At 40.3% G+C, this 20,984-nt stretch overlaps 1 protein-coding gene across 1 annotated transcript in view; it reads right to left on the reverse strand.

The window, feature by feature from the left end:
- akap6 (A kinase (PRKA) anchor protein 6) overlaps positions 1-20,984 on the reverse strand; it is a 230,224-nt gene that overhangs the window by 58,693 nt on the left and 150,547 nt on the right. Inside the window, exon 16 of the mRNA XM_085258340.1 lies at positions 1,277-1,423. Coding sequence (XP_085114466.1) covers positions 1,277-1,423 — 147 coding nt within the window. The remainder of the gene's footprint in view (positions 1-1,276; positions 1,424-20,984) is intronic.

A 20,984-nucleotide genomic window follows, 5' to 3' on the forward strand; every position in this document is an offset into this window, starting at 1 on the left:
GATGTAATCTTAACTTCCCCAGCCCAGGAGTTACTCAGAAGGCATCCTTGCAGGACGCCCAAACCACCTCAATGCGCGCCTTTTGGTGTGAAGGAGTAGCAGTACTACCCTGAGCACCTCTCAGATTGCTGAACTCCTCATCCTATCTCTAAGTTTTGCTTTCATTCCCAGCTGTTTGTTTAGCACAACAGACCAACGCACCGTCTGCACCATTGCAGCCTTGACGCCACTCATGAACAGGACCCCGAGATACTTAAACCCCTCCACTTGGGCCAGTCACTCATCCCTGACCCGGAGTAGACACTCCACCCTTTTCCGGCAAAGGAAAACTTGGCTGCCAACTGCTCCAGTCTGAGCTGGAGACCATCACCCGATGAAGGAAACAGAACCACATCATCTGCAAAAAGCAGAGATGAGATTCTAAGAGCAACAAAGTGAAAACCTTCTGCCACTTGGCTGGACTTGTCCATAAAAACCATGAACAGAATCAGTGACAAAGGGTAGCTGTGAAAGAGTGAAACACACACCAGGCTCGAGTCCAACTTATTACTGGGAATGAGGACAAAGCTCCTGCAACGGTCATAAAGTGGCACACATCCCGTACTCCCAAAGCACCCCATACAGGATAGCCAGAGGGGTTTGGTCTATGTATCGAAGTACATAATTTGTGACTCACTGTGTGCCTTTCATCAAAAGCACACACTGATAACTTGCCAAAAAAGGTTGACTCATCAGAAGAGCTTTTCTGGTTGATATGGACCAAAATATTAACTCAAAGCTTTATCTTCAGATTTTTGGGATCTCAGAAAAATAAAAACTGTTATTCCTACACTGGTTTTCTTTAGTGTGTGTGCATGTCTTCAGAGCTGTTACTGTGTCCAATGTGTATTAGAAAGAAATAAAGCACGGTATACTTTATGGCGAATGTGTTTTCTGTTTTCTAAGTCACCACTGTATGATGTATCCATTTAAAGTCGTAGATTGATCTGTCTGTCTGTCTGTCTGTGCATTCCACTGCACAGTTAAAGGCCATGGTGGCAGCAGGGCTCCCTAATTGAGACGACACTAATTATCATCTTCATGTTCTAGATTGGATCAGTGCTGATTAGCCTAAAATTAGACACACAGACACACACACATAGAAACACAGACTTATATGCACAGTCTCAACGGAGTATTACTGTGATATACTATCTCTGTGGCCATGGTGCCACAGTTGCACTCCTGTATCTTCTAAAACTTGGCTCTACTGTGTCTTACTGTGCGTGTGTGTTACCTCCAGCTGTCTCCACATGTGTGTCAGGTTGTGTATTTTGCAGTGGAAGCTGCTCGGTAGTTCAGTGCCACTCCTCTTCAGAGACTCGGCTCGGCCCAGCAGGTTGGTCTTTCTGCTCTCCATCATCATCAGCTCAGTGTGGCTGCTCTGGATAAGGAGGACACACGTATGAACAGATACAATCCAACTTGACATTTAACTCTTGTTTGGCAGCTGTGTGAAGCACACTAGTTAAAAAAACAAACTCGGGATTCGTTAATATAGCCTTAATTAATGGTACCACACTGACTGGGCATTTATGCTCGTCCCACTCCTACATGTTGACCTTTAAATTAGCCACAAATTTTCCTTCCCTTTGAAGGAGACTGCTCCATATTTTTATTCTTGAACTCTATTAGAGTTACCTTGCTCGATACTGCATTCAAAATAATCCTTGTTTTTTATCTCCTACTCGATCTTTGTGCCGGCCCTCATTAATTTGCTGTCAGCAACAAGCTGTTTTAGCTCCTTTCCTTTGAGGTCACCCTCCTTTTAAGCCAGCTTTCTTTTTATTGGCTGCCCCTTGTAAAAATAAGGTTTGTTCATCAGGTCGGTGGGGCTGTGTGTGCCTGAGATAATTATATTAGGAATACCTGATCTTATTTGTAAATCTGAGCTATTGGCTGATACGGATTACTTGCACATATGATGACTTTAACCTGGCGCATAAAAAGCCACTTTAAACATGGGTGTTACTTGCATAGCTTCAACCACACCTTTAATGCACTTTACAGTGTTGAAATAATTGATAATGTGCTTAACCAGCTTGACTTGTCTCAGCACCAACATTTTAAAAGGCAGTATGGCTGTGTAATTCACCGCTGTTGATTAGTACATTCAAAATCACGTTCCACATTTCCATATATAACCCTATAGAAAGCTATCCTGTCCAGTTTAATGTTTTAAATCATTAAAACATCAGCATATCTACAGTTAACCTTTTTTCTTACCATTTACAGGTGTGGGCACACAAATACGGTTGAACTATTTATGGTTCTGTACTGGAAACTTAAAGCTCTTGCTTAGGATAAACGACTGAGGCAGTGGTTGCTGGTAATTTTTTTATTCCAAAACACGCTTGACAAAGGAAATTTGTAATGTCAATGTTTCTATGTTTTGACATGTTGACACCATGAAACTGGATCTCCACTTGAATCCATTGTACTTGCTGTGAATCCATCTACAGGGGGTGAGTATTAAATGCTCAAAAGACAGATTTTCAGTAGAATATTCCTTGGTCTTTCAAACGGGAGCACATTTTTTATTGTTATTGTTTGCAGCTCATCTCATGATGAAGCGTTTGAGGGTGTCGCAGGAGTTTTCAGCAGATTTCACTCACTGCTTCACCTGCTTTGACCGCTTTAAAGATAAAAACTCTGTCGCACCTCTGCAGCTCCGCAGTCGCGCAGGAATCAAACACACTTGACGGTAGACTGTGGAGTCCTTTATGGAGAGATTTTAAAAATGCTCCATTTTGTACCAGCAAGTGTTGCTGAATATTTTCCTTCCCTTTTGTGCTTGAGTTCTGTAGTTGGGGAGTGAAGGAGCTGCAGGTTTTTCTATTTTTGAATCTAAAAGTCACACTTTCAGGAATGTGAAGAAAAAACATTTAAAACAACTGATGCAGTTTTCTAGAAATATCACAGTTTTTCCCCAAAGTTGGAAGTTTTTGACACAACTGATTGACAGCAATCGACCAGGCAATTTCCTACTTGTGTCTTTTATCACACTGACAATGGAAAACAGGCTGATCTTATACCTTGTGTCACTTTGTTTCATTAAACGTTGCCAAGTAGGCGCCCATAGTTAAATCCTACCTTCAAGTCCATAAGAGCCCATAAGAAGAAATCGAGTTGCAGTACAAATAATCAGATTTATATTTACGCCCAAACAGGAATGGCACCACTCGTATTTTTACCTCTTCACTTTTGTTGTGCACAGCAACAATTGTCTTCTATAGTACACTGACTTTATGGAGAGAATGGCAGTAAAGTGTACCTTAATTGTCAAAGCTCTTCATTTTTATGTCTTTTGTGCTTTCATATTGATTTTTTTTCTTCCTTTTATTTCAGCTCAGAAGTTCTTTGATGCTAAACTACATCATTTTGAGTTGATTTAATTTCCTTTCTCCCTTTCGTTCTTCTCTCTGGATATTGCGCTTCCAACCAACCACATTTTTGCTTGTTTCTCGAGTTTTCTCTCCAGCTCCTTTTTTTGTGGTCTGATCTTTGTTTACTCTTTGTGGTGTCTTGATTTTTGGCAACTTCAATTCTTCCATTTATGACTTATAGATTCACTTTCTGGTTTCTACACTGGCTAAATGTCTTGTCTTTAGCAAGTACTTCCAGGGTTCTGCATGCCCTTCCAGCCATTATGTCCCCTTTATTTTATGAAGTCCAAGGTTTAGTTTCGTAGTTCTTGTTCCACTTGCCCTTTCTCTTCTTTCAATCCATCTTTTTAAATCTCCACATTTATTTATTTTATCTACTGTAAAACACCACTTGCACTTATTTGCCTAATTCATCCATCCTATTTTCCATCCATCTCTTGTCTTCCCTGTTTTCACTTGTTAGCATAACTCTCCTCTCCCTCCATGCCTCCATATTTTTTGGCTTAATTTCCCTCCTCCTCTCCTCTTTTCTCTTTCTCCTCTTTTCATTTTCTGCATCGATAGCTACTCAATTCTACTTTTCCCTTGTCGTTTATCATTACCACCCGGCCCTATTTGAATATTTAAATGTCTCTTCTGTGACTCTATGTGTGTGTGTGGATGTATGTATGCATGCATGTTTGTGTGTGTATGTGTATGTGTGTTTTTGCTGTGCTGTCATCAGAGAGGCGGCGGCCATTTTTCAATGTCGACGATTCTGATGGAGATGCTATCGCTCGGTGCTTCACGGCCATCCATCCCCTTCACTTAGCTAATAGCCACGCCGCGAGAACGAGGGATCGAAGGCAAAAAAAGTAGACGAGTGGAAGGTAAATATGTCGGCGTCGCACTCTTCTAACAGCCAGGAAATTATACGATTTATTCGCTGATGGCAAATATTGATTTAAAAAGGGGATAGGGAGCCAGTAGGGAGGCGGCAGGGGGGTTGTTTTGTTGTTGTTGTTTGTTTGAAGGATGCCACTGATCCAAAGTCAAAGAAAAGAGGGAGAGAGGGAGAAAGGAAGATAGACACGCCGATTAAAATGCATGAGATCCGAACTTTGAGATAAGTGCTGAGAGAGGGATCTTGGAGAAATGGGAGGGTGGAGGGGAGGATGATGGGTGAAGATGGGGGGGTGGAAGGGAGGGTTACATGGATGGCTAGCTGTGATGTATTCATGCCTCCAGTCAATCTCCATGCAAGGATGGACTAAGATACACAGGCCTAAGGATGGAGAGAGACAAAGAACGAAGTAAAAAAGACAAGGACTGAGATAAAGAGATCATGTGCAGAGGAAAGAAACAGAGAAAACTACAATAAATAGATGGAAAAGTAAAGGAGCGCTGCTTCAATGACACTGACACCATGTTCGCAGTAAGAGACTCTTGCCGTATGATGGGAATTGAAGCTCAAACAAATGCCGGCAACACACGCCACGACTCAAAGCCTCAAAAGTTGGCCAGCTGAGAAGGGTTCAACTTTTTAAAAATATCCAAAGCTTAAAGCAGGCTGCAAACTGGTGACAGCAAATATTACCATTCCACTTCTAACAACTGAGCATGTTACATTTTTGTAATCCCCTGTAATTGTTAGTGAATAGTTTTGATATTTTCTGCGATATTAAAAACTTTGCTAGGTCAGGACACAAGATATTAATAAATACAAAAAGATGTTTCTGCAAATATTTCACCATAAAAGCCCTGTTGAAAAAAATGCAGGATTTCTGTGCAATGAAACATCAGAAGTGGCCAGCTGAAACATGAAGGTGTGATGCATAGCAGCACGTTTGGCGTGTGCCAATATTCACAAAGGTGAAAATGGCGAGCACAAGCTGGGTGTTGTGTATGTGTGTGTGTGTGTGTGTGTGTGTGTGTGTGTGTGTGTGTGTGTGTGTGTTTTGCTCATAGTTTCAGTTTCAAACTTTTAAAAGTAAAACTGCCAAAGATTAGAAATGATGCATCAGCAGTAGTTTTAAAAAGCAGTTTTCACTTTTGGTGACAGAGAGTGCCTTTAGTCTGTGACTATTTGATTATGTCTAACTAAAATGTTTTCTTCTACTTTTGCCACTTTTTTATTCTCTTTCTTCATATAATACTTCTAGGGTTCAAAGAGAATGTGACCTGTGACATTCTCTCTGCTGTATTCTTTGAAACGTGGTAACATTGATATCCATGAATGTCTTCTGAGGTCTTCTTCTTTTCCTCTTCTTTTGCCTGGCAGCTTACTCATCCTCTGCACTTCCTGATTCACAAACTGTCCTCCATCCATCCATCCTCCTCTCTTCTCCAAAGAACCCCTTAGCATATTTCCAGCTCAGTATCTCTGTCTAGACAATTAATAAAAGGACTTTTCTCCTTCCTTAGTACCTCACCTTCCCAGTCATCTGGTAATTCTTCCCTATCACCCACAGCCTGTCTCAACACGTTCCTGAACTCCATCCAACATTAGTCCAGCATCAGTCTTCAACTTTCAACATTTACTTACCCTCACTCACTGCCTCTTCTTGTCTGATGCTGTCGAGCTACATTCTCCCATATCGTTCAGATTGCACCTTTTGCATAGGATGTAGTCTGCCAGTGTGCAGCTTGCTTACACTCTTACATGTAATCCTACAGGGAGTGCAGAATTAGTAGGCAAGTTGTATTTTTGAGGAATAATTTTATTATTGAACAACAACCATGTTCTCAATGAACCCAAAAAACTCATTAATATCAAAGCTGAATGTTTTTGGAAGTAGTTTTTAGTTTGTTTTTAGTTTTAGCTATTTTAGGGGGATATCTGTGTGTGCAGGTGACTATTACTGTGCATAATTATTAGGCAACTTAACAAAAAACAAATATATACCCATTTCAATTATTTATTTTTACCAGTGACACCAATATAACATCTTCACATTCACAAGCTGTTCCTTCTCTCTCTTTAGTTGTCTTTGGCCAACAGTAGCACAGTTTCCACTGGCACTCTGCTGGCCAACAGCACCATAGGAAGTTGTTGTTAACCGCTCCAGTATGGAAATCCCATTCTTTATGATGTTTGATTTGACCAAGATTTTACACCAGACGCCCTCCCCGATGCAACTGTCTCCTCTCCTTTTTATGTCGGGGCTGGCACTAGGAGTACACTGGCTTGTGCCCCCCTGCCCCCCCAAAGCTGGGTTAAAATGTGGGAATCAACAAACTTAGCATTTTGCTGCTGAATCCATTAAAAGTTTCTCTGGCACAGATCCCAGCGTCTGTACAGAAAACATTAAACATCATTTGTTACTAATTTAAACTAATTACTTGTTGCTTCAGTCCCATATGTTACATATGTGACTCTAAAAAAATGTTTATTCACATTTCTTTGCTCAGATTGAAATTTAGATGAACGCAGCAACAATATGTGATGCAGCTGTGAAAAAGAAAGACAGCATGCATTTGTACTCATTTATGCAAAAATTGATGTATGTAGTTTAGTAAAACTAATGGATATACTATGTCAAAGTCTGGGTGTATATTTCTACACTGAATTTATTCAGTCTTTTCCGAGCTATTCAATAAAAAACGTTAAGCCCCAAAGGCAACACCTTCTCATCCCAAATGACTGCCATTGCAGGTGTAATGGGGTGTAATGGTCCTAGTGGTTGGATGGTTATGGACTGTCTAACAAGTAACAAAAAATCAACATAAAACAGTGAAGGAAGTTCAGGAAAAGCAAATATTCACATATTCCTAAATGGGAATGTCACCAACGGAAGAAAGTTATGCCAGAAAATCATGCAGCCCACTACTTTTGAAACTGTCCGTGTCATGCTTTTGCCTCGTTTCAGTCCGAAAACTCTTTGCGTGCTTCGTTAATTTTACTCCTTTGTGATTGTCTGCCCCACCCTCATTAGTTTCACCGGTGTTCAGTTGTTTTCAGTAGTGTTGTTTCTCCCCCTGCCAGTTGTCAATTTCTGAGTTTGTCTTCCTCTGGTTCCTTCTTTGATTTCTGTTTTGTTTTAGCTAGCTCATTTTCTGATTGAATCAGTCATTAGAGGCTTGTTTTTTGTTTTTTTCTAATCCTGCCTCAGTGCTCTGTGTTTGGGTTCACCACATCCCACTGTGGTGTATCATAAGAGGTCAACTCTGACAAGATAAAACAGATGTTCCTTACTACAAAGGAGAAAATTGTACAATAGGAAGAATTATTTTCAATTTGTTCAACATTTGTTTCCATAGGATGTCACTGTACAATAAATGCATATGTTTATGGTGTAAGCTGGCGACAATTCATCACTTATTTCTAATATTCTGACACACTAAAATCTGCTCCCTACAGACAATGAATCTTTGCTACTGCAAATATATTTTTAGAAAATACTTCTGTCCATTGTTGAAGTAAAGCTCTGTGCAAATAGATTAATGAATCACACATCAGAAAACAGTAAAATGACAGAGCTTTCCCAAAACACACAAAGAGAGAAATGGTGGATAAACGCTTCACAAAACAGATGAGAGGGAAACAGGGGGGGTGGAGGAGAGAGGAGGGAAGGGGGAAAGGAAGAGGGGGAGAAAATCAACAAGCAATCATAAGTTTAATTTGGTCTCCATATTAATGAGCACGGAGCTGAAATGTCAGCAAAAATGCAGTCATACATGAAAAACATTTAATGCATTTTGAACATTAGGTTTTTTTTCTCCTTCGCTCGTCTCGCAGATTCATCTTATCCGCCAAATGAGAGAAGTTTGTCGGAGGCTGCGTAACGGAACGATTTTGTCGTCGCGGCAACTAAAGTTTGTGGGAAGTGATAAGGACGCATCTCTATCCTCCGCCTCATGATCGTCTTTTCTTTTCCCCTCTGTCTTTGTGTCTCCATCCTCTTAATTCTTCCTCACTCTTTCTTTTTCTGTCTATACGGTTTCTCTTCTGCAACACTGTTCCTCAGCTCCTGTTGCTGTTCTAATCTTCAGAAAACTATTTCACCTTTTTTCTCTTTAAGTCCTGTTGCTTCTTGTTTTCTTCCACTTTCTTGCTTACTTAAGTTTATTGCAAGGGTCAAAAATAGCAATAAAACTACAGAATTATCAGGATGGGATAAAAAAAAAGTCTGCTGTGATAGACATGTGACCACTCCAGGTGGTACCTGGGATATGCTCAAGCATCCACCAACGTTGAACTGGAAAAGTGGTTATAAAGTGGATGGATGAAAGTCAAATGAAGACTGGGCTTACAATAATAGTGGTTAGTTGCTTCCTGTGAAAAATTAGATCTTAATTCTATGAAACTAGTCTTCTGTGAGCAGAACTCTGTCTGGTTTGTTTATCTCCATGGACTTATAAAGGGACACATGTAACACATACAAGTTTAATCCATTGACCTACAGGTGGCAATATCAAGCCAAGACATACATCAATGGACCACAAAAAGAAGAGAATGAGGAAGAAAACTCGAAAGAAAACCATGAAGGATATCTAAATATAAAAGTGAAAAGCAATGCTTTTAAGGCAATTTAACCTTTGATTATACAGCATTACTGGGGTGTGGCTGAGTGGGTTTTCTTACACCTGTAACCATAACACTCACATGATGCCACATCGTTGCAAGGTTAGATGCTCAACCTCTGGCAGTCAGCAAAGACTGGATTTTTAAGCTGACTTTAATCAGAGACATTATGAAAGAGAATATAAATTTATTTTGATTAGGATTCAAAGAAGTGTACTAAAGCTTCTTTTTGGTTGACTTGTTGCAGGTGCATAAGACGTAGAGCATGTATTTTTTAAAGTACGCCAGTAAAGCATATATGTCTGGCCCTTCCAGGTGTGACCATTATTAAATGTGAGTCTTTAGGGTTCTGGTTACATTAAACAAAGGTTTCTTGTCATTAACAAGAAAAAAAATTCTCTTTTGAGCTACAGAGTTTATCCTGTAACTGTGTTTACTCTCTGGATTGCTAAAACCCTAAATCTCCTGAACTGTTGTTTTCGGATGTGGCATGTCTATGATAAATGTTTGTTTGGGTCTGCGAAGGCGAGGGAAGGCTTGCAGTCATGGTTGAAACTGACAGCAGCTTCCTGTAACTAACACAGATATTTATTGACCAATCCAACAACCCTGACCCTGTCTTACGTAAGTATAGTCATCAAATGTCTATTATAACTCCAGCTCATTATTAACCGTTCTGCTTCATACCCCAGCGTTCCCCCACTTAACACCTCCTCTGTTTCATTCACTTCATCCTCTAAAACTCTCCTTCCTAAGCAAAGAGTGTGTATGTGTGCTGGATATACACAAAGATAGAGAAAAGAGGGGAAAACACTCTATGCTTGCTTACATTTCAGTGTGTTTGTGTGTGTGACTCAGTGTCTCCGACTGAGATGGATGTTCCACCGACTCTGAAAGAGGAGGAAGTGGCTCTGTGACACCCCATTTATACTGCTAGACACTTCAACCTGTGTGTGTCTGTGTGTGTGTGAGGAAGGAAGACAACACAGCCATAAAAAAAATCTTTAAGCAACACTTCCCCTTCCAAATAACCATTATTACTCTATTTAATTGTTACTTTACTTTAACATATCGATTTCCAAAAAAGATTTCACTAAAAAATACTGTATGGTATAAAAACATGCATTTTTATTTAACATTTGGTGTGTGTTTATTTTATACCAGTGCCCCATTTACATTAAAAGTCATCACAACAGAATAATGCATGTATTCTCGTTTCTATAGTAAACCTTCTGTGGTCTCTCCAGTAGGGACCTGCAAAACTACAACTGCTTGCTGTCACCAGAAGCAGCGCTTGGTTAAGCTAATTATTCATATTTTATTAAGTTATCAGAGAGCTGCAGACAAACAAGGTGGAAAGTAATAAGGACAGCCCTGCACACCAGCGCAGTACCTCGATGTAGGAAACGAATGGTTGTATTCAGACAGTGTCAGAGTAAAGTGACCATTTAGTTAGTGGACCAACGCATGCACAAGCTTGCTGCACAAGCTAGACAGCACACAACATTAGCTACAACTGGAAATAGAGCAGGGCGATATGACCAAAAATATTTATCACAAGTAGGGATGGGTACCGGTATCGGTTCTGACATTTCGGTGCTTTATTTCTGTGCTTTTTTTCCTGAGATGTCACACACTTTGGATTCTAGCCAATCATTGTACCTTTGCAAGCGTAGTAGGCGGGCTCAGGTACGTACATTCTTTTAGAGCAGAGCTACAGATTAAAAATGCCCAAGGCGAGGCGGTCAAAGTCTGGCTGTACTTCACAGCAAAAGATGCAAACTCCACCTAGCGACGTATAGCATTTTGTTAAAAGCTGAGACATGCGCCATATTTGATAGCTTGGTGCGAGACCTCACACCGGGCACATCTACTGCGGGTGAGTTGCCTGTTATCGGACCCGGAGTTAGCAACATCCCCCAAAAACCCGAAGAGGAGAGTCCTGGCCCCTAGCCCTGCCAGTGTAGCAGAAATGATGACGGATGATGATGGCAGCAGCAGCCGTTCTTCTCTGGGTGAGTAGCTTAATGCTGTTCGTGTGTAATTTACGTTGAGTAGGCTAACCACATTATTAAATTAATGCACGTAAGGTGAACTAGCAAACACCGTCGTAGTTACATGCAGCTGTCTTCTTGTTTGATGGCAGAGTCTCCCTTCACCCTGGCCAAAAAGGCTAAAATGACCAAAGAAAAAGTGGAAAACAGCTAAACATGAGAGGTTTTTGGACAAAGTTTGTGTTTTTTCGATTGATTAAGCACTGCTTCCAGCCAAGAGTGATACCATAAATCCCCTATAGCTGCAGAAAAGGCTAACATTGTTATCTTTTTACAAAAAAAACAGCTGAACATGAGAGGTTTTTGGACAAAGTTTGTGTTTTTTGCACTGTCGATTTTCAGAAAAATCAAAGGATTGATTTCAAGTGTGCCGTATTTTCCAAAAAACACGGTAATAACGACGGCCCACTAGCATGCTCTACCAAAAATAGTGCTTTGTTGTGTATCTGACGGACGAAAGCCAAACCAGTTCCACACCACTGAAGTTTTTTAAAAACCAATTCTGGTTCATCTGTTTCATTCAACGATCCGCTTTCGCCCTTCTTCTTCTCCACCATGCTTTTTCCGCCATGTGCGTATGAAAACAAAGGCACTGCGCATTTTACCCATATTCTATCGCGATATTTCATTTTCTTATCGATGCCAAACATTATACCGGTATTACCATGAACGGTATGACATGGCGCAGCCCTAATTGGAAAGCTAATCTGCTGTCCAGGATTGTCAGCCTCAGTATCCCAAAAAAGCCCTCTGTTATACCTCTAGGCAAATCGATCAGACCCAAACACCTCCAAACTCTTAATAGCTTTAACCACAAACAATTTTACTCAGCTGGAAAAACGGAAAAAATAACACATTTGTGGCAAGTAGCCCCAGTTGTGCACAAAAAGTTATATGTTACAAACATCATGCATAGAGTAATATATTTTTCCTCTGTCATGATGAGGTAATTAGTGTAAATGTGATTTGAAATTTAAAATCATACTCTCTGCTTTCTGAGTAGCTGAGATTCTGGAGGTTTCTCTTTCGCTGAATTAAAACCCTTTTGTTTGGACAAAAAGATGCAAAAGAAAAAAAAAGCAAAGAGGAAAAAAAAAAGAAAAGAGACTTTCTCTGTTTTCAAACGAGGAAACAACAAAAGGCCCGGCAACATGTTTTAATTGTCACCATGGAAACCAGATGAATGAGCCGTTTGACTGGCCGGTAATGACGGCTCGCCATTCAGCCTTGCAGCGAGTCACGCGTGAGTTTGTGTGCGCGTGTGTTTCGAGTGTGTGTGTTTAGCTGGGAGGTCATTTGTACAAAGCAGGGAGGGCAACATATCTACATGTCTGCTGGGACAGAAAAAATACGGCGCGAGAACAGAGACAACAACTGCCTGTTATGTCTGCAGCATAGCAGCTAAACACATGCACATACTAATAACTGAGACGAGGAGAACAAATAAACAATCCCTTCAGCTTTTTACAGATTTCCTAATTCACCACAAGTTGCTACTTCAGCTGTTTCAGTGTGTGATTTATATCACAATATTTTACAAAAAAGGAAAAAAAAGAATCAAGACTTCACACAGATTTCTGCAGACATCATCAATTAATCTTTAAAAGGTGTCAACAAAATATTTTTTGAGTTTGTATTTTTACTTTTTCAGCCCATTCTTCTAACAGACGAGTAAAGAAAAAGAGTGTGCTGGCTGTGGGAAGGTTGAGTGACAATGGGATGTCACTACTTCATGCCAGGTGACCTATGACCCCCTAAGAACCCTGGGAATTCACTCATTCCAAGACATTACATGAAAAAAGTTTGCAGAATTCCAGAAAATGTGAGAAAAGCATGCACACTAATGCTGAACACGAAAGTAACAACAAATGTGTCTCTGTCAGTGTCAATGTGCGTGCTCCTTTTTTGTCTTTCTGTGTGAGGGCCAAACATTTTCAAAAATAAAGGTCAGCTTCTGTTAAAGAGGATAACTTGGTTTTGCAGATTAAGGCCAGAATTAGCTTTGATTAGATTCTTCTTTCTGGCCTGTAGTCAGACTTCACCCATGATGGAGCTCTCATGACTTTACAAGTATAAATGTATTTGTGTGCTTCTAACTCTACAGGAAGCTGGAGAGATCACACTATTCAGCTTAGAAACAAAGAGTCTTTATAGTGACGAGGGGTGGGGAGGGCAAAGAGAGAGAGAATTTGTTGGTACAGGAATGGTTGTGTTGTTTCTGTGTCGTCTGTAGGTTTGTTCTTTCAAAATTTACTCTTTACTCTTATTCGAGAGAAGTAAACTTGAGAACATTTCTGTGACATGGGATCCTGCACGGTGGTGACTGTATTACTTTTTGTTGTATATGTTATGTATCCATTGCCTTTTCATATGCATATTGAATTCATTTGTTTCGATAAAAAATGACACCAATAAAGCCTTACTAAATCAGAACTAATGACATTCTCTGTGCTTAATCACAGAGTCAATGTGCTAATCATATCAGTGGTGTTTTTGTGCTGAAGTGTTCACCGCTGACTTACAGTCTTACTGAGGACAGCAGGTGCTGCTGAACAACACTTCCTCTGTTTTCGGCTTCCGCCATTGAGTGTGTGTGTTTGTGTGTGTGTGTAACTGGAGTTAATGAGAGAAACCGAAAGTCAGAGTGGGTTGATGCCGTGGTCTTCACCTACACTGCAGAGAGAACCAGGCTTTTATCTGACAGGCTTTTATCTCTAAATTTATGGTATTCTTTAATAAACATCCATTACCACGTCTTAGAAAAGACTTCCTGTTTTTTACTCTCATCCTGTTTTGATTCGCTGTTCCAAAGTACACTCACCCTGCTGGTTTTGATGAATTCAATCTCCTGAACATTTCCACCAAGAGAAAACCAAGCCACCGTGTTTTACAGCAAATGTGTAATACACAAATAGCCAAAATCCCCCTTCAGGAGGATTTTGAGGTTCATGTTTTTATGATATTTTTAGATATAGTTGCAATTTTACTTTAAAATATTTGCAATTGTATTTTTCATATTGTGTCATTTTCAGTTGTTGCTCTTTATTTAGGTTTATGCACCAAAAATATTTGGCCAGGTTTAAGAAAAGGTCTTCGTTTAGGAAGAAATAGACACTTTTACCACATTAATCAAGTTACAAAGCTCCATTTTCCTTTTCATTGGAGTTGACATAGTCCTACCCCTAGAATAACTCCCAGCTCCTACACAAAAGTGGGTCGTCTTTCAGATTTTAAGTCTGTTTTTGTGTAAAAGATGATATTTTGTATTGTGGATTGTGGCTAGTATAGTTCTTTTCATCGTTGTGCAGAGCTGTATACAGGACCCTGTACATCCTGTGTCCCATAGAGGTTAACATTCCTAATATTCTAGTTTATTCTAGCAGTCATGAGGAAATGCCTCAACATTAACGATGTGAAATGCCACTAACACCTGCAGTGTAATAACTGTGATGGGAGAAAAGGAAGAATTCATGTAATGTTGTTATTAAGCCACAGGGAGGACTGTTGTGTGTTTTCTTAAGTTATCATTTATAACTCTCATTTGTGTAACAATTATGATGAAGATCCTTGAACAATTAAGTAATGCTTGCCGTGATCGTCCACCAAAGCTATCCAACATGTTTTATTGCCTAAACTAGTCCTCTACTATTTTTATTACGTTTTAAGGCATGTCTTCTGGTTCCTGTGTGCTCCTCTGGGTTGTACATGAAGGCAAAAGCAGCCTATCACAGTGGCTGTTTGGGTTGGAGTAATTGTGAGTACTTTTACCTTGGAACATTTTTTAAGGCTAGTCTCTCGTTTGATTCTCGATTCCTTTTCTTTGCTCTTTTTTTTTTACCTTCTCCTCCACCTTTACCTCTTTCATCCAAAACACACACTCCTGCCCCTCCTCTTTTCTTTCTATTCCAACACAATGACAGAAGTGTAATAGCATAGCTGTGTGTGTGTGTGTGTGTGTGTGTGTGTGTGTGTGTGTGTGTGTGTGTGCATCCAGCACAGCGACCATGTAGCCTAAACGACAGACAATCTTTATTCTAATGAAGAAGGTGCCAAGGTCACAAAGAGAGCAGTGTGATGAATGGAGAAGACACACACCCACACACAAACCATGCGCCTGACACATTAATTGTGTACTTGAGCTTCCAGTCGATCTGCAACTGTAATACTGTGTGTTCTCTCTCTCCCTCTCACACACACAAACAGGTTTAAAAGGAGGCTTTCCCCTTGAGATGACTTTTACGCATTATTCTCATGACACACACTTAAACAAACTGTCAATGGAAATAAAATTTGTTGGCAGGTAAAAAGCAAACTGCAGCGTGTGTGATCTGCTGTCCGACCACTTTGAGACAAACCGCCACCAAAGCTCAATAAACAGAGTTTCTTTATTTCTGACTGCTGCAAAAGATCTTAAATCAAACCGCTTTGTTGCCTCTTTGTTCTTTGGTGTGCAGCTCTAGGTGGGGTTACTGTAGGAGAAGAACTGGGAAAAATAGGAAATGTCAGAGTATGTGTTTCTCCTGCGAATCAGTAATAGGTTTCCCACACCCACCTATGCAGACCTGTGGATTGGAGAATAACATTTAAAGGCGTGAGCGAGTAGAACCACAGAGGCAGTAGTTGGAAATGCGTAAGTCAAGGGTCGTAAAAAAGGTGCCGCTAAGAAACACTTAGCAGTGTTTAAGTGACAAAATCAAATATTGAAATGGTGAGAACTGTTACTGTTTTTCGTTTCAGCATTTACTTCACAAAATGATTCCCGCTTCATCTCAGGGAGAAAACTTCTCCAATAGGACTGCTTTGAATTCTGTTACTGCTGATCGCTTCAGTCTTTGCTTTTGTTGCTTTGGAGGGAAACTCTGCAAACATGTTTATAGCCAACCTTGGCCTGACATTGGCTCGATGCTCAACGTCAAACTACTTTTAGTTCTGTATTAGATTCCTGCTCAATTCTGTGTGTGTGTGAGAGAGAGTGTTAGTGTCAGGTTTCAGTCAGAAAGTGTTCCTGGGAAGCTGAGGGAGTCTCAAGAGAGATGAGATACAGCAAGCGAGGGAGAGAGCGAGAGAGAGAGGTAGAGAGAGAGCGAGAGAGAGAGAGAGAAAGAGGAGGAAAGTTGGCGAGATGCTGCTGAGTCGTGTCTCTTTGTTCTAAAGCAGATATATCCCCGACTTTATCAAGACTGACAGAACAAACGCACAGGAAACAGCCTCCCACAGGACACATAATCCACACACACACACACAGATGAGAAAGAGTACGAGCACACAAAGACACAGAGGTCTGATGTGAACACACACACACACACACACACTGAAACATATATAAGAAAATGTGAGAAAGTGCGGAGACACACATGCGCACATCGACACAAAGACACACAGCACGAGCTAGCGGAGATACAAACACACACTTTGCACGTGTGCACATTTAGAGCGCAAAAACACGCACTGTTTACACGTGTGGAGCTCCAAACACATACATGGTTAAGCTCATACACTGTACGCACTGTGAAAAGAAAACACAAACATGCTGCCAAGGAAAGCATATGACAACAATGTGCACACATGTGCTCACACACAGACGAGAAAGACTCAACAATAACCTCGTGGAAATCATGGAAGGGTCCAAATGAAAGGTGCACAAGGTCAACCAACATATATATATATATATATATACACACCCGCATATAAAAAAAGGAACCAAGTGCATTTACATTTTGCTAGCACATATTCTTGGATTCTGCCCCTCTGCATAACACCCAGTTCAAAATAATCCTTATTTACTTCATACTGGGCAAAACAGGCACATACAAACTCTTGTCCCAATCCACTGAAGCTAGCTTTCTTCTGATTGGCTGCCCCTCATAAACAGAGAGGGTGCTTTGAGTACTCCAGGAGAGTAGAAAAGTGCTATATAAGAATCAGTCCATTTACCATTTACCCTATCTGAATAAAACTGTTTTACAAACTTCGTCACACATGCAAAGACTATTGAAATCTATATACTTTTACAAAAGCATTTGTAATAAATTCCAATTCGCTGGGTATTTATTATTTCCCTGCAAATGCAATGTTACATTCTTCATTTGCATTTTTTTGTAACCGAAATCAGTATCCACGATGGAAGTTTGTTTGACTCACCAATAAATATGCAATGAAGTATTTGAAAAAGTCTTGCAGGCCCAGCAAAAACTGGCCTTAGTGTGTGGTTTTATTAGTTTGATAGAACTGGCAATAAGTTTTCGCATGGACGGCCTGTTTAAGGTCATAGAAAAGCATCGGATTTGAGTTTGAAATAGGATTTTGATCGCGGATGATTTCCCACAACTACGAGAGATAGATATCAGTAACTTTGTTTCTTAGATTGCTTTGCTTTTTGCTTTTGCAATCCTGTAGCTTACTTTACTTTGACAAACAGGTTCTAATGCAGTGACTTCTCGATTCAACAGGTCTGGCAGTAATCATGCCTGGTTGTTGGCTTCAAAAATACTTACTTTTCATGTCATGATTATTTACTCTGATTTCAAATGTTCTTTGTAGTGTGTCCCAGGGGGACCATATTAGCGCTTGTTTGTCTTTATGCAGCACCTGCTGCTGAAATTTTCAGCTCTTCGAGCCTTGTGTGCCCTCACACTGTCCTCACAGCGGTCTAGGGCACAAACCTGTCTAAAAGTGTGAGCAACAAAGCTATGTGAAACACTGTGTAGTCTGCATGTCTGAAGCAGACCGCTTGGGGACTATAAAAGTCAGAAGGCCAGACACAAAATTGTCGTACTTCATTAATAACTTGAATTTTTCATTGTTTTGAAATGTTGCGTTTTTGAACTTTTGCCTTCATATCATATTCTTATTGACTCAGTGGAGTTTCTGCTGCTGTCAGTGCTGCTGTTGAGACATTTAGCTGGTGATTCTTTATACATGGATGTATTATTGCATGAGTTCATGCATAATGTTAACTATTATTACTACTTAACTACTTTCTTTTGTTTTGTGTTGTTCTGATTGATATTACGCTATATAGCCACACAAAGGGACAGGTAATGACTATGACACTGATGTAATGTTCTGCTGGGAAGCCTGGGGTCCGGGCATTCTTTTGGATATTATTATGACACCTGCTACCTGTTTAAACATTGCAGTCTCACAGGAGAAAGAGCCCAGATTCTTGAACGAGCCTCCAAACTACGAGGATCCTGACCCAATGTCCTTGTTGCTCAACAGCATTAGCTTACTTTAATGCTGTGGTTGATTGGGCTACATTTTCTGCAGTACTTGTAAGTGACATCCCAATGAGAAGATGCTGTTATTTTTCTTCTCATGGTGGAAGATGTGTAGGACACATATCTTCACGCAGTCCTCTGAGTCTTCATTGTTTATGCCCAAATAACATCTGGTACACATACACACATAAAAAACTCAAGAAGACAGACAAAAGTTGACTGAGTTGACTGAGGGATTGGAAATATACGGAGATAAGTGAGGAAAAACACACACACAGACACACGTGTGCACACACACACACCTCCACAAAGAGACACAGTCCCAGAAGACTTCAGTTCTCTGCTCATATAACAAGCAGCGACAAACGACAAAACGCGACATCAGGATGTATGAGCCGAGAAACGTTCGACTCAACACATCGTTTCCCGACACGCGGATACACACACACACACACACACGGCGAGCACACGGCAGACACACACCATGGCAGCAGCAGAGCTCTGCAGGTCTCTGGAGAGAAGAAAGGGGAGTATCAGTCTACAAAGAAAGAAAGAGGAGCATGTGTGTGAGTGTGTGACAGAGAGATTTTCCTGAGCTGCAGGAAGTTTCTTTTGTAGGATAAGGAGAGATTTTTGCTGTTTCAAAGTGGGTTTTTTTAAACGATTTTCTCCTTCATTTCTCACCCGCATCCTTTTTCTTTTTCTTCCTTCTCTCTCCACCTCGTATTTACAGTCAGATTTTCTTTCTGCGTGCGTCATTTTAAAGATACAGAGGTCAGATCTGGAGCATCTTTTAGTCCCTTTCTTCTTGTTCCTCCTTTAATTGTTCTCTTTCCTTCGTGAACTTTAAGTCACACGTCAGCACATTCAGATTTTCAAGATGCTGTATTTGTTTCACATTTTGCTTTTCTCTTTCCATATTTTCTTTCTAACTTTATGCCTGCTCCTTTGTACCCTTCTTTTTTCTCTTTCCTTATTAAATCCTTTAGCTTTCAATTCTTTCCTTTGTTTTACTTCTTTCTTTCGTTAAGTGAAGCATCATTTTCATTCTTCTTGTTTTCACCTTCCTTTCTTCTTTCTTTTCTTAGAGTTTCATCAGTTCTTCTTTTTTAACCACTGATTTCTTTCCCCTCAATGTTCCATCCTTTTCAGAGTTTGCAGTTTATTCTTCTTCTTACTTTTGCTTCCTCTTGTTCCATATTTAACATTTGGTCTTTCTTTCTTTTCTACTTTTCATCTCTTTTTTCCCATTCACTTCTTTCTTCCTCCATCTTAGTTATTACAGTAAAAGGGTTGGAAAACGTCACTATACAGATGTTTGCAGGAACAAAATACTTTTGCTTCTTTCTTCCAGTTGTTTATTCTTTTTCCCCTCCCGTCCCCTTCTCATCCTCCCTCTCTCCTCCTGTACGGAGGGAGGTTGGGAGCGTTAGGAGCACAGCGAGAATTGCAGCAACAATTACATGTGAAATTAGCCTCGCCTCATAGCCTGCAGTGTAATTCCAGCCTTCTGAGGCGTGGCAAAGTCATCTGTCTCTAATTAAAGATTTTCTTTCTCTCTACCTCCCTCTCTCAGCCTCCCTCTCTCTCCCTCTCGGGTTAACATTCATCTTCATTCATCCCTCTCTCTCTCTGAATCTGAGAAGATTTGGGTAAAACCTAAGTTATTGCAGGTTAGAATTTTTAGCAGTTAAAACTAATGATTTCCAACTTTACATCTCACATACATGCATATAATATTTGCTTTGGATTCTTTACTTTCTATTTTCGTTGTTCATTGTGTTCTTCTTTTAATCAGAATAGTCCTGTACAGCCGTCTGTCTGACTTAATGAAAGACGCATACATCTGTGTTTTTCTTTAACTCGATATTCCCCAATGAAACGGAATAAGACAGATGCACTGACAGATAAAGTGACAGCAGAAAGAGGAGACAGAAAAACAGACAAAGCTGAGAGGATATAGGACTTAAGCCTTCTGTATGTTTCTCAGGCATGATTCTCTACTGGAATATAACCTAGACCGTGTGTGTTGGTGTGCTCAGCCTCCCGGTGAGGTTGTGTACTCTCACTGTTGCCCTCAGGGCTCAAGATGAAGAAACAGAGAGAGGAGCGAGAGAGGAGAGACACAGAGGACAGAAAGAGAAAGTGAAGCTTCTGTGTTTCCATCGTGTTTCTACAGGAGGCTTTCCTCTCCAGACAGACAGGATTGCCAGTTGTTTCTTCAAACGCTTAAAAGTTTGTTGTGTTTGCATTTTCCTTGCATTTATCCACGTTTTTGATACGCGACTATGATAACAACTTGTGTTAACCAAGTAACATTCTTAAAGTGGCAATTTTAGAAAAACACCACACTTTTGTTGACTTCAAATGAACATCCATGGGATGGCTGTAGCTCTGGAGGTAACACAAGTCATCTACCTAAGCTTAAGGTTTGTGGCTGCTTCAGTCTGAAGACATGATAGGCTGCAGACAAGACACTGAACCACAAACACACAATGTTACACTCAGAGCACTCGGATGTAGAAAAAAAGCGCTTGTATGAATCTGCATGAATGAGACGTCGCATGAAGAATTTTGAAAGGTAGAGAAGAAATCTGCTGTATCAGAACCAGATCATTTTGCTCTATGACAACACTGTAAACATGATCTAGATGCTTATTGCTAGATCTCTGGATGCTTCACAACATCCAACAGTGACTAAACATAACAGACTGTATGAAAAAGTTACACTTTGCTCATTTTGGAAGGAAGCTGGCGCCCAATCCAAGCCATGAACACCTCA

Source organism: Mchenga conophoros, linkage group LG19, assembly GCF_057382185.1.
Source record: "Mchenga conophoros isolate Kocher_MC1m ecotype Shallow Benthic linkage group LG19, M_conophoros_male_GT1.1, whole genome shotgun sequence".
NCBI classification, from domain to species: domain Eukaryota; kingdom Metazoa; phylum Chordata; class Actinopteri; order Cichliformes; family Cichlidae; genus Mchenga; species Mchenga conophoros.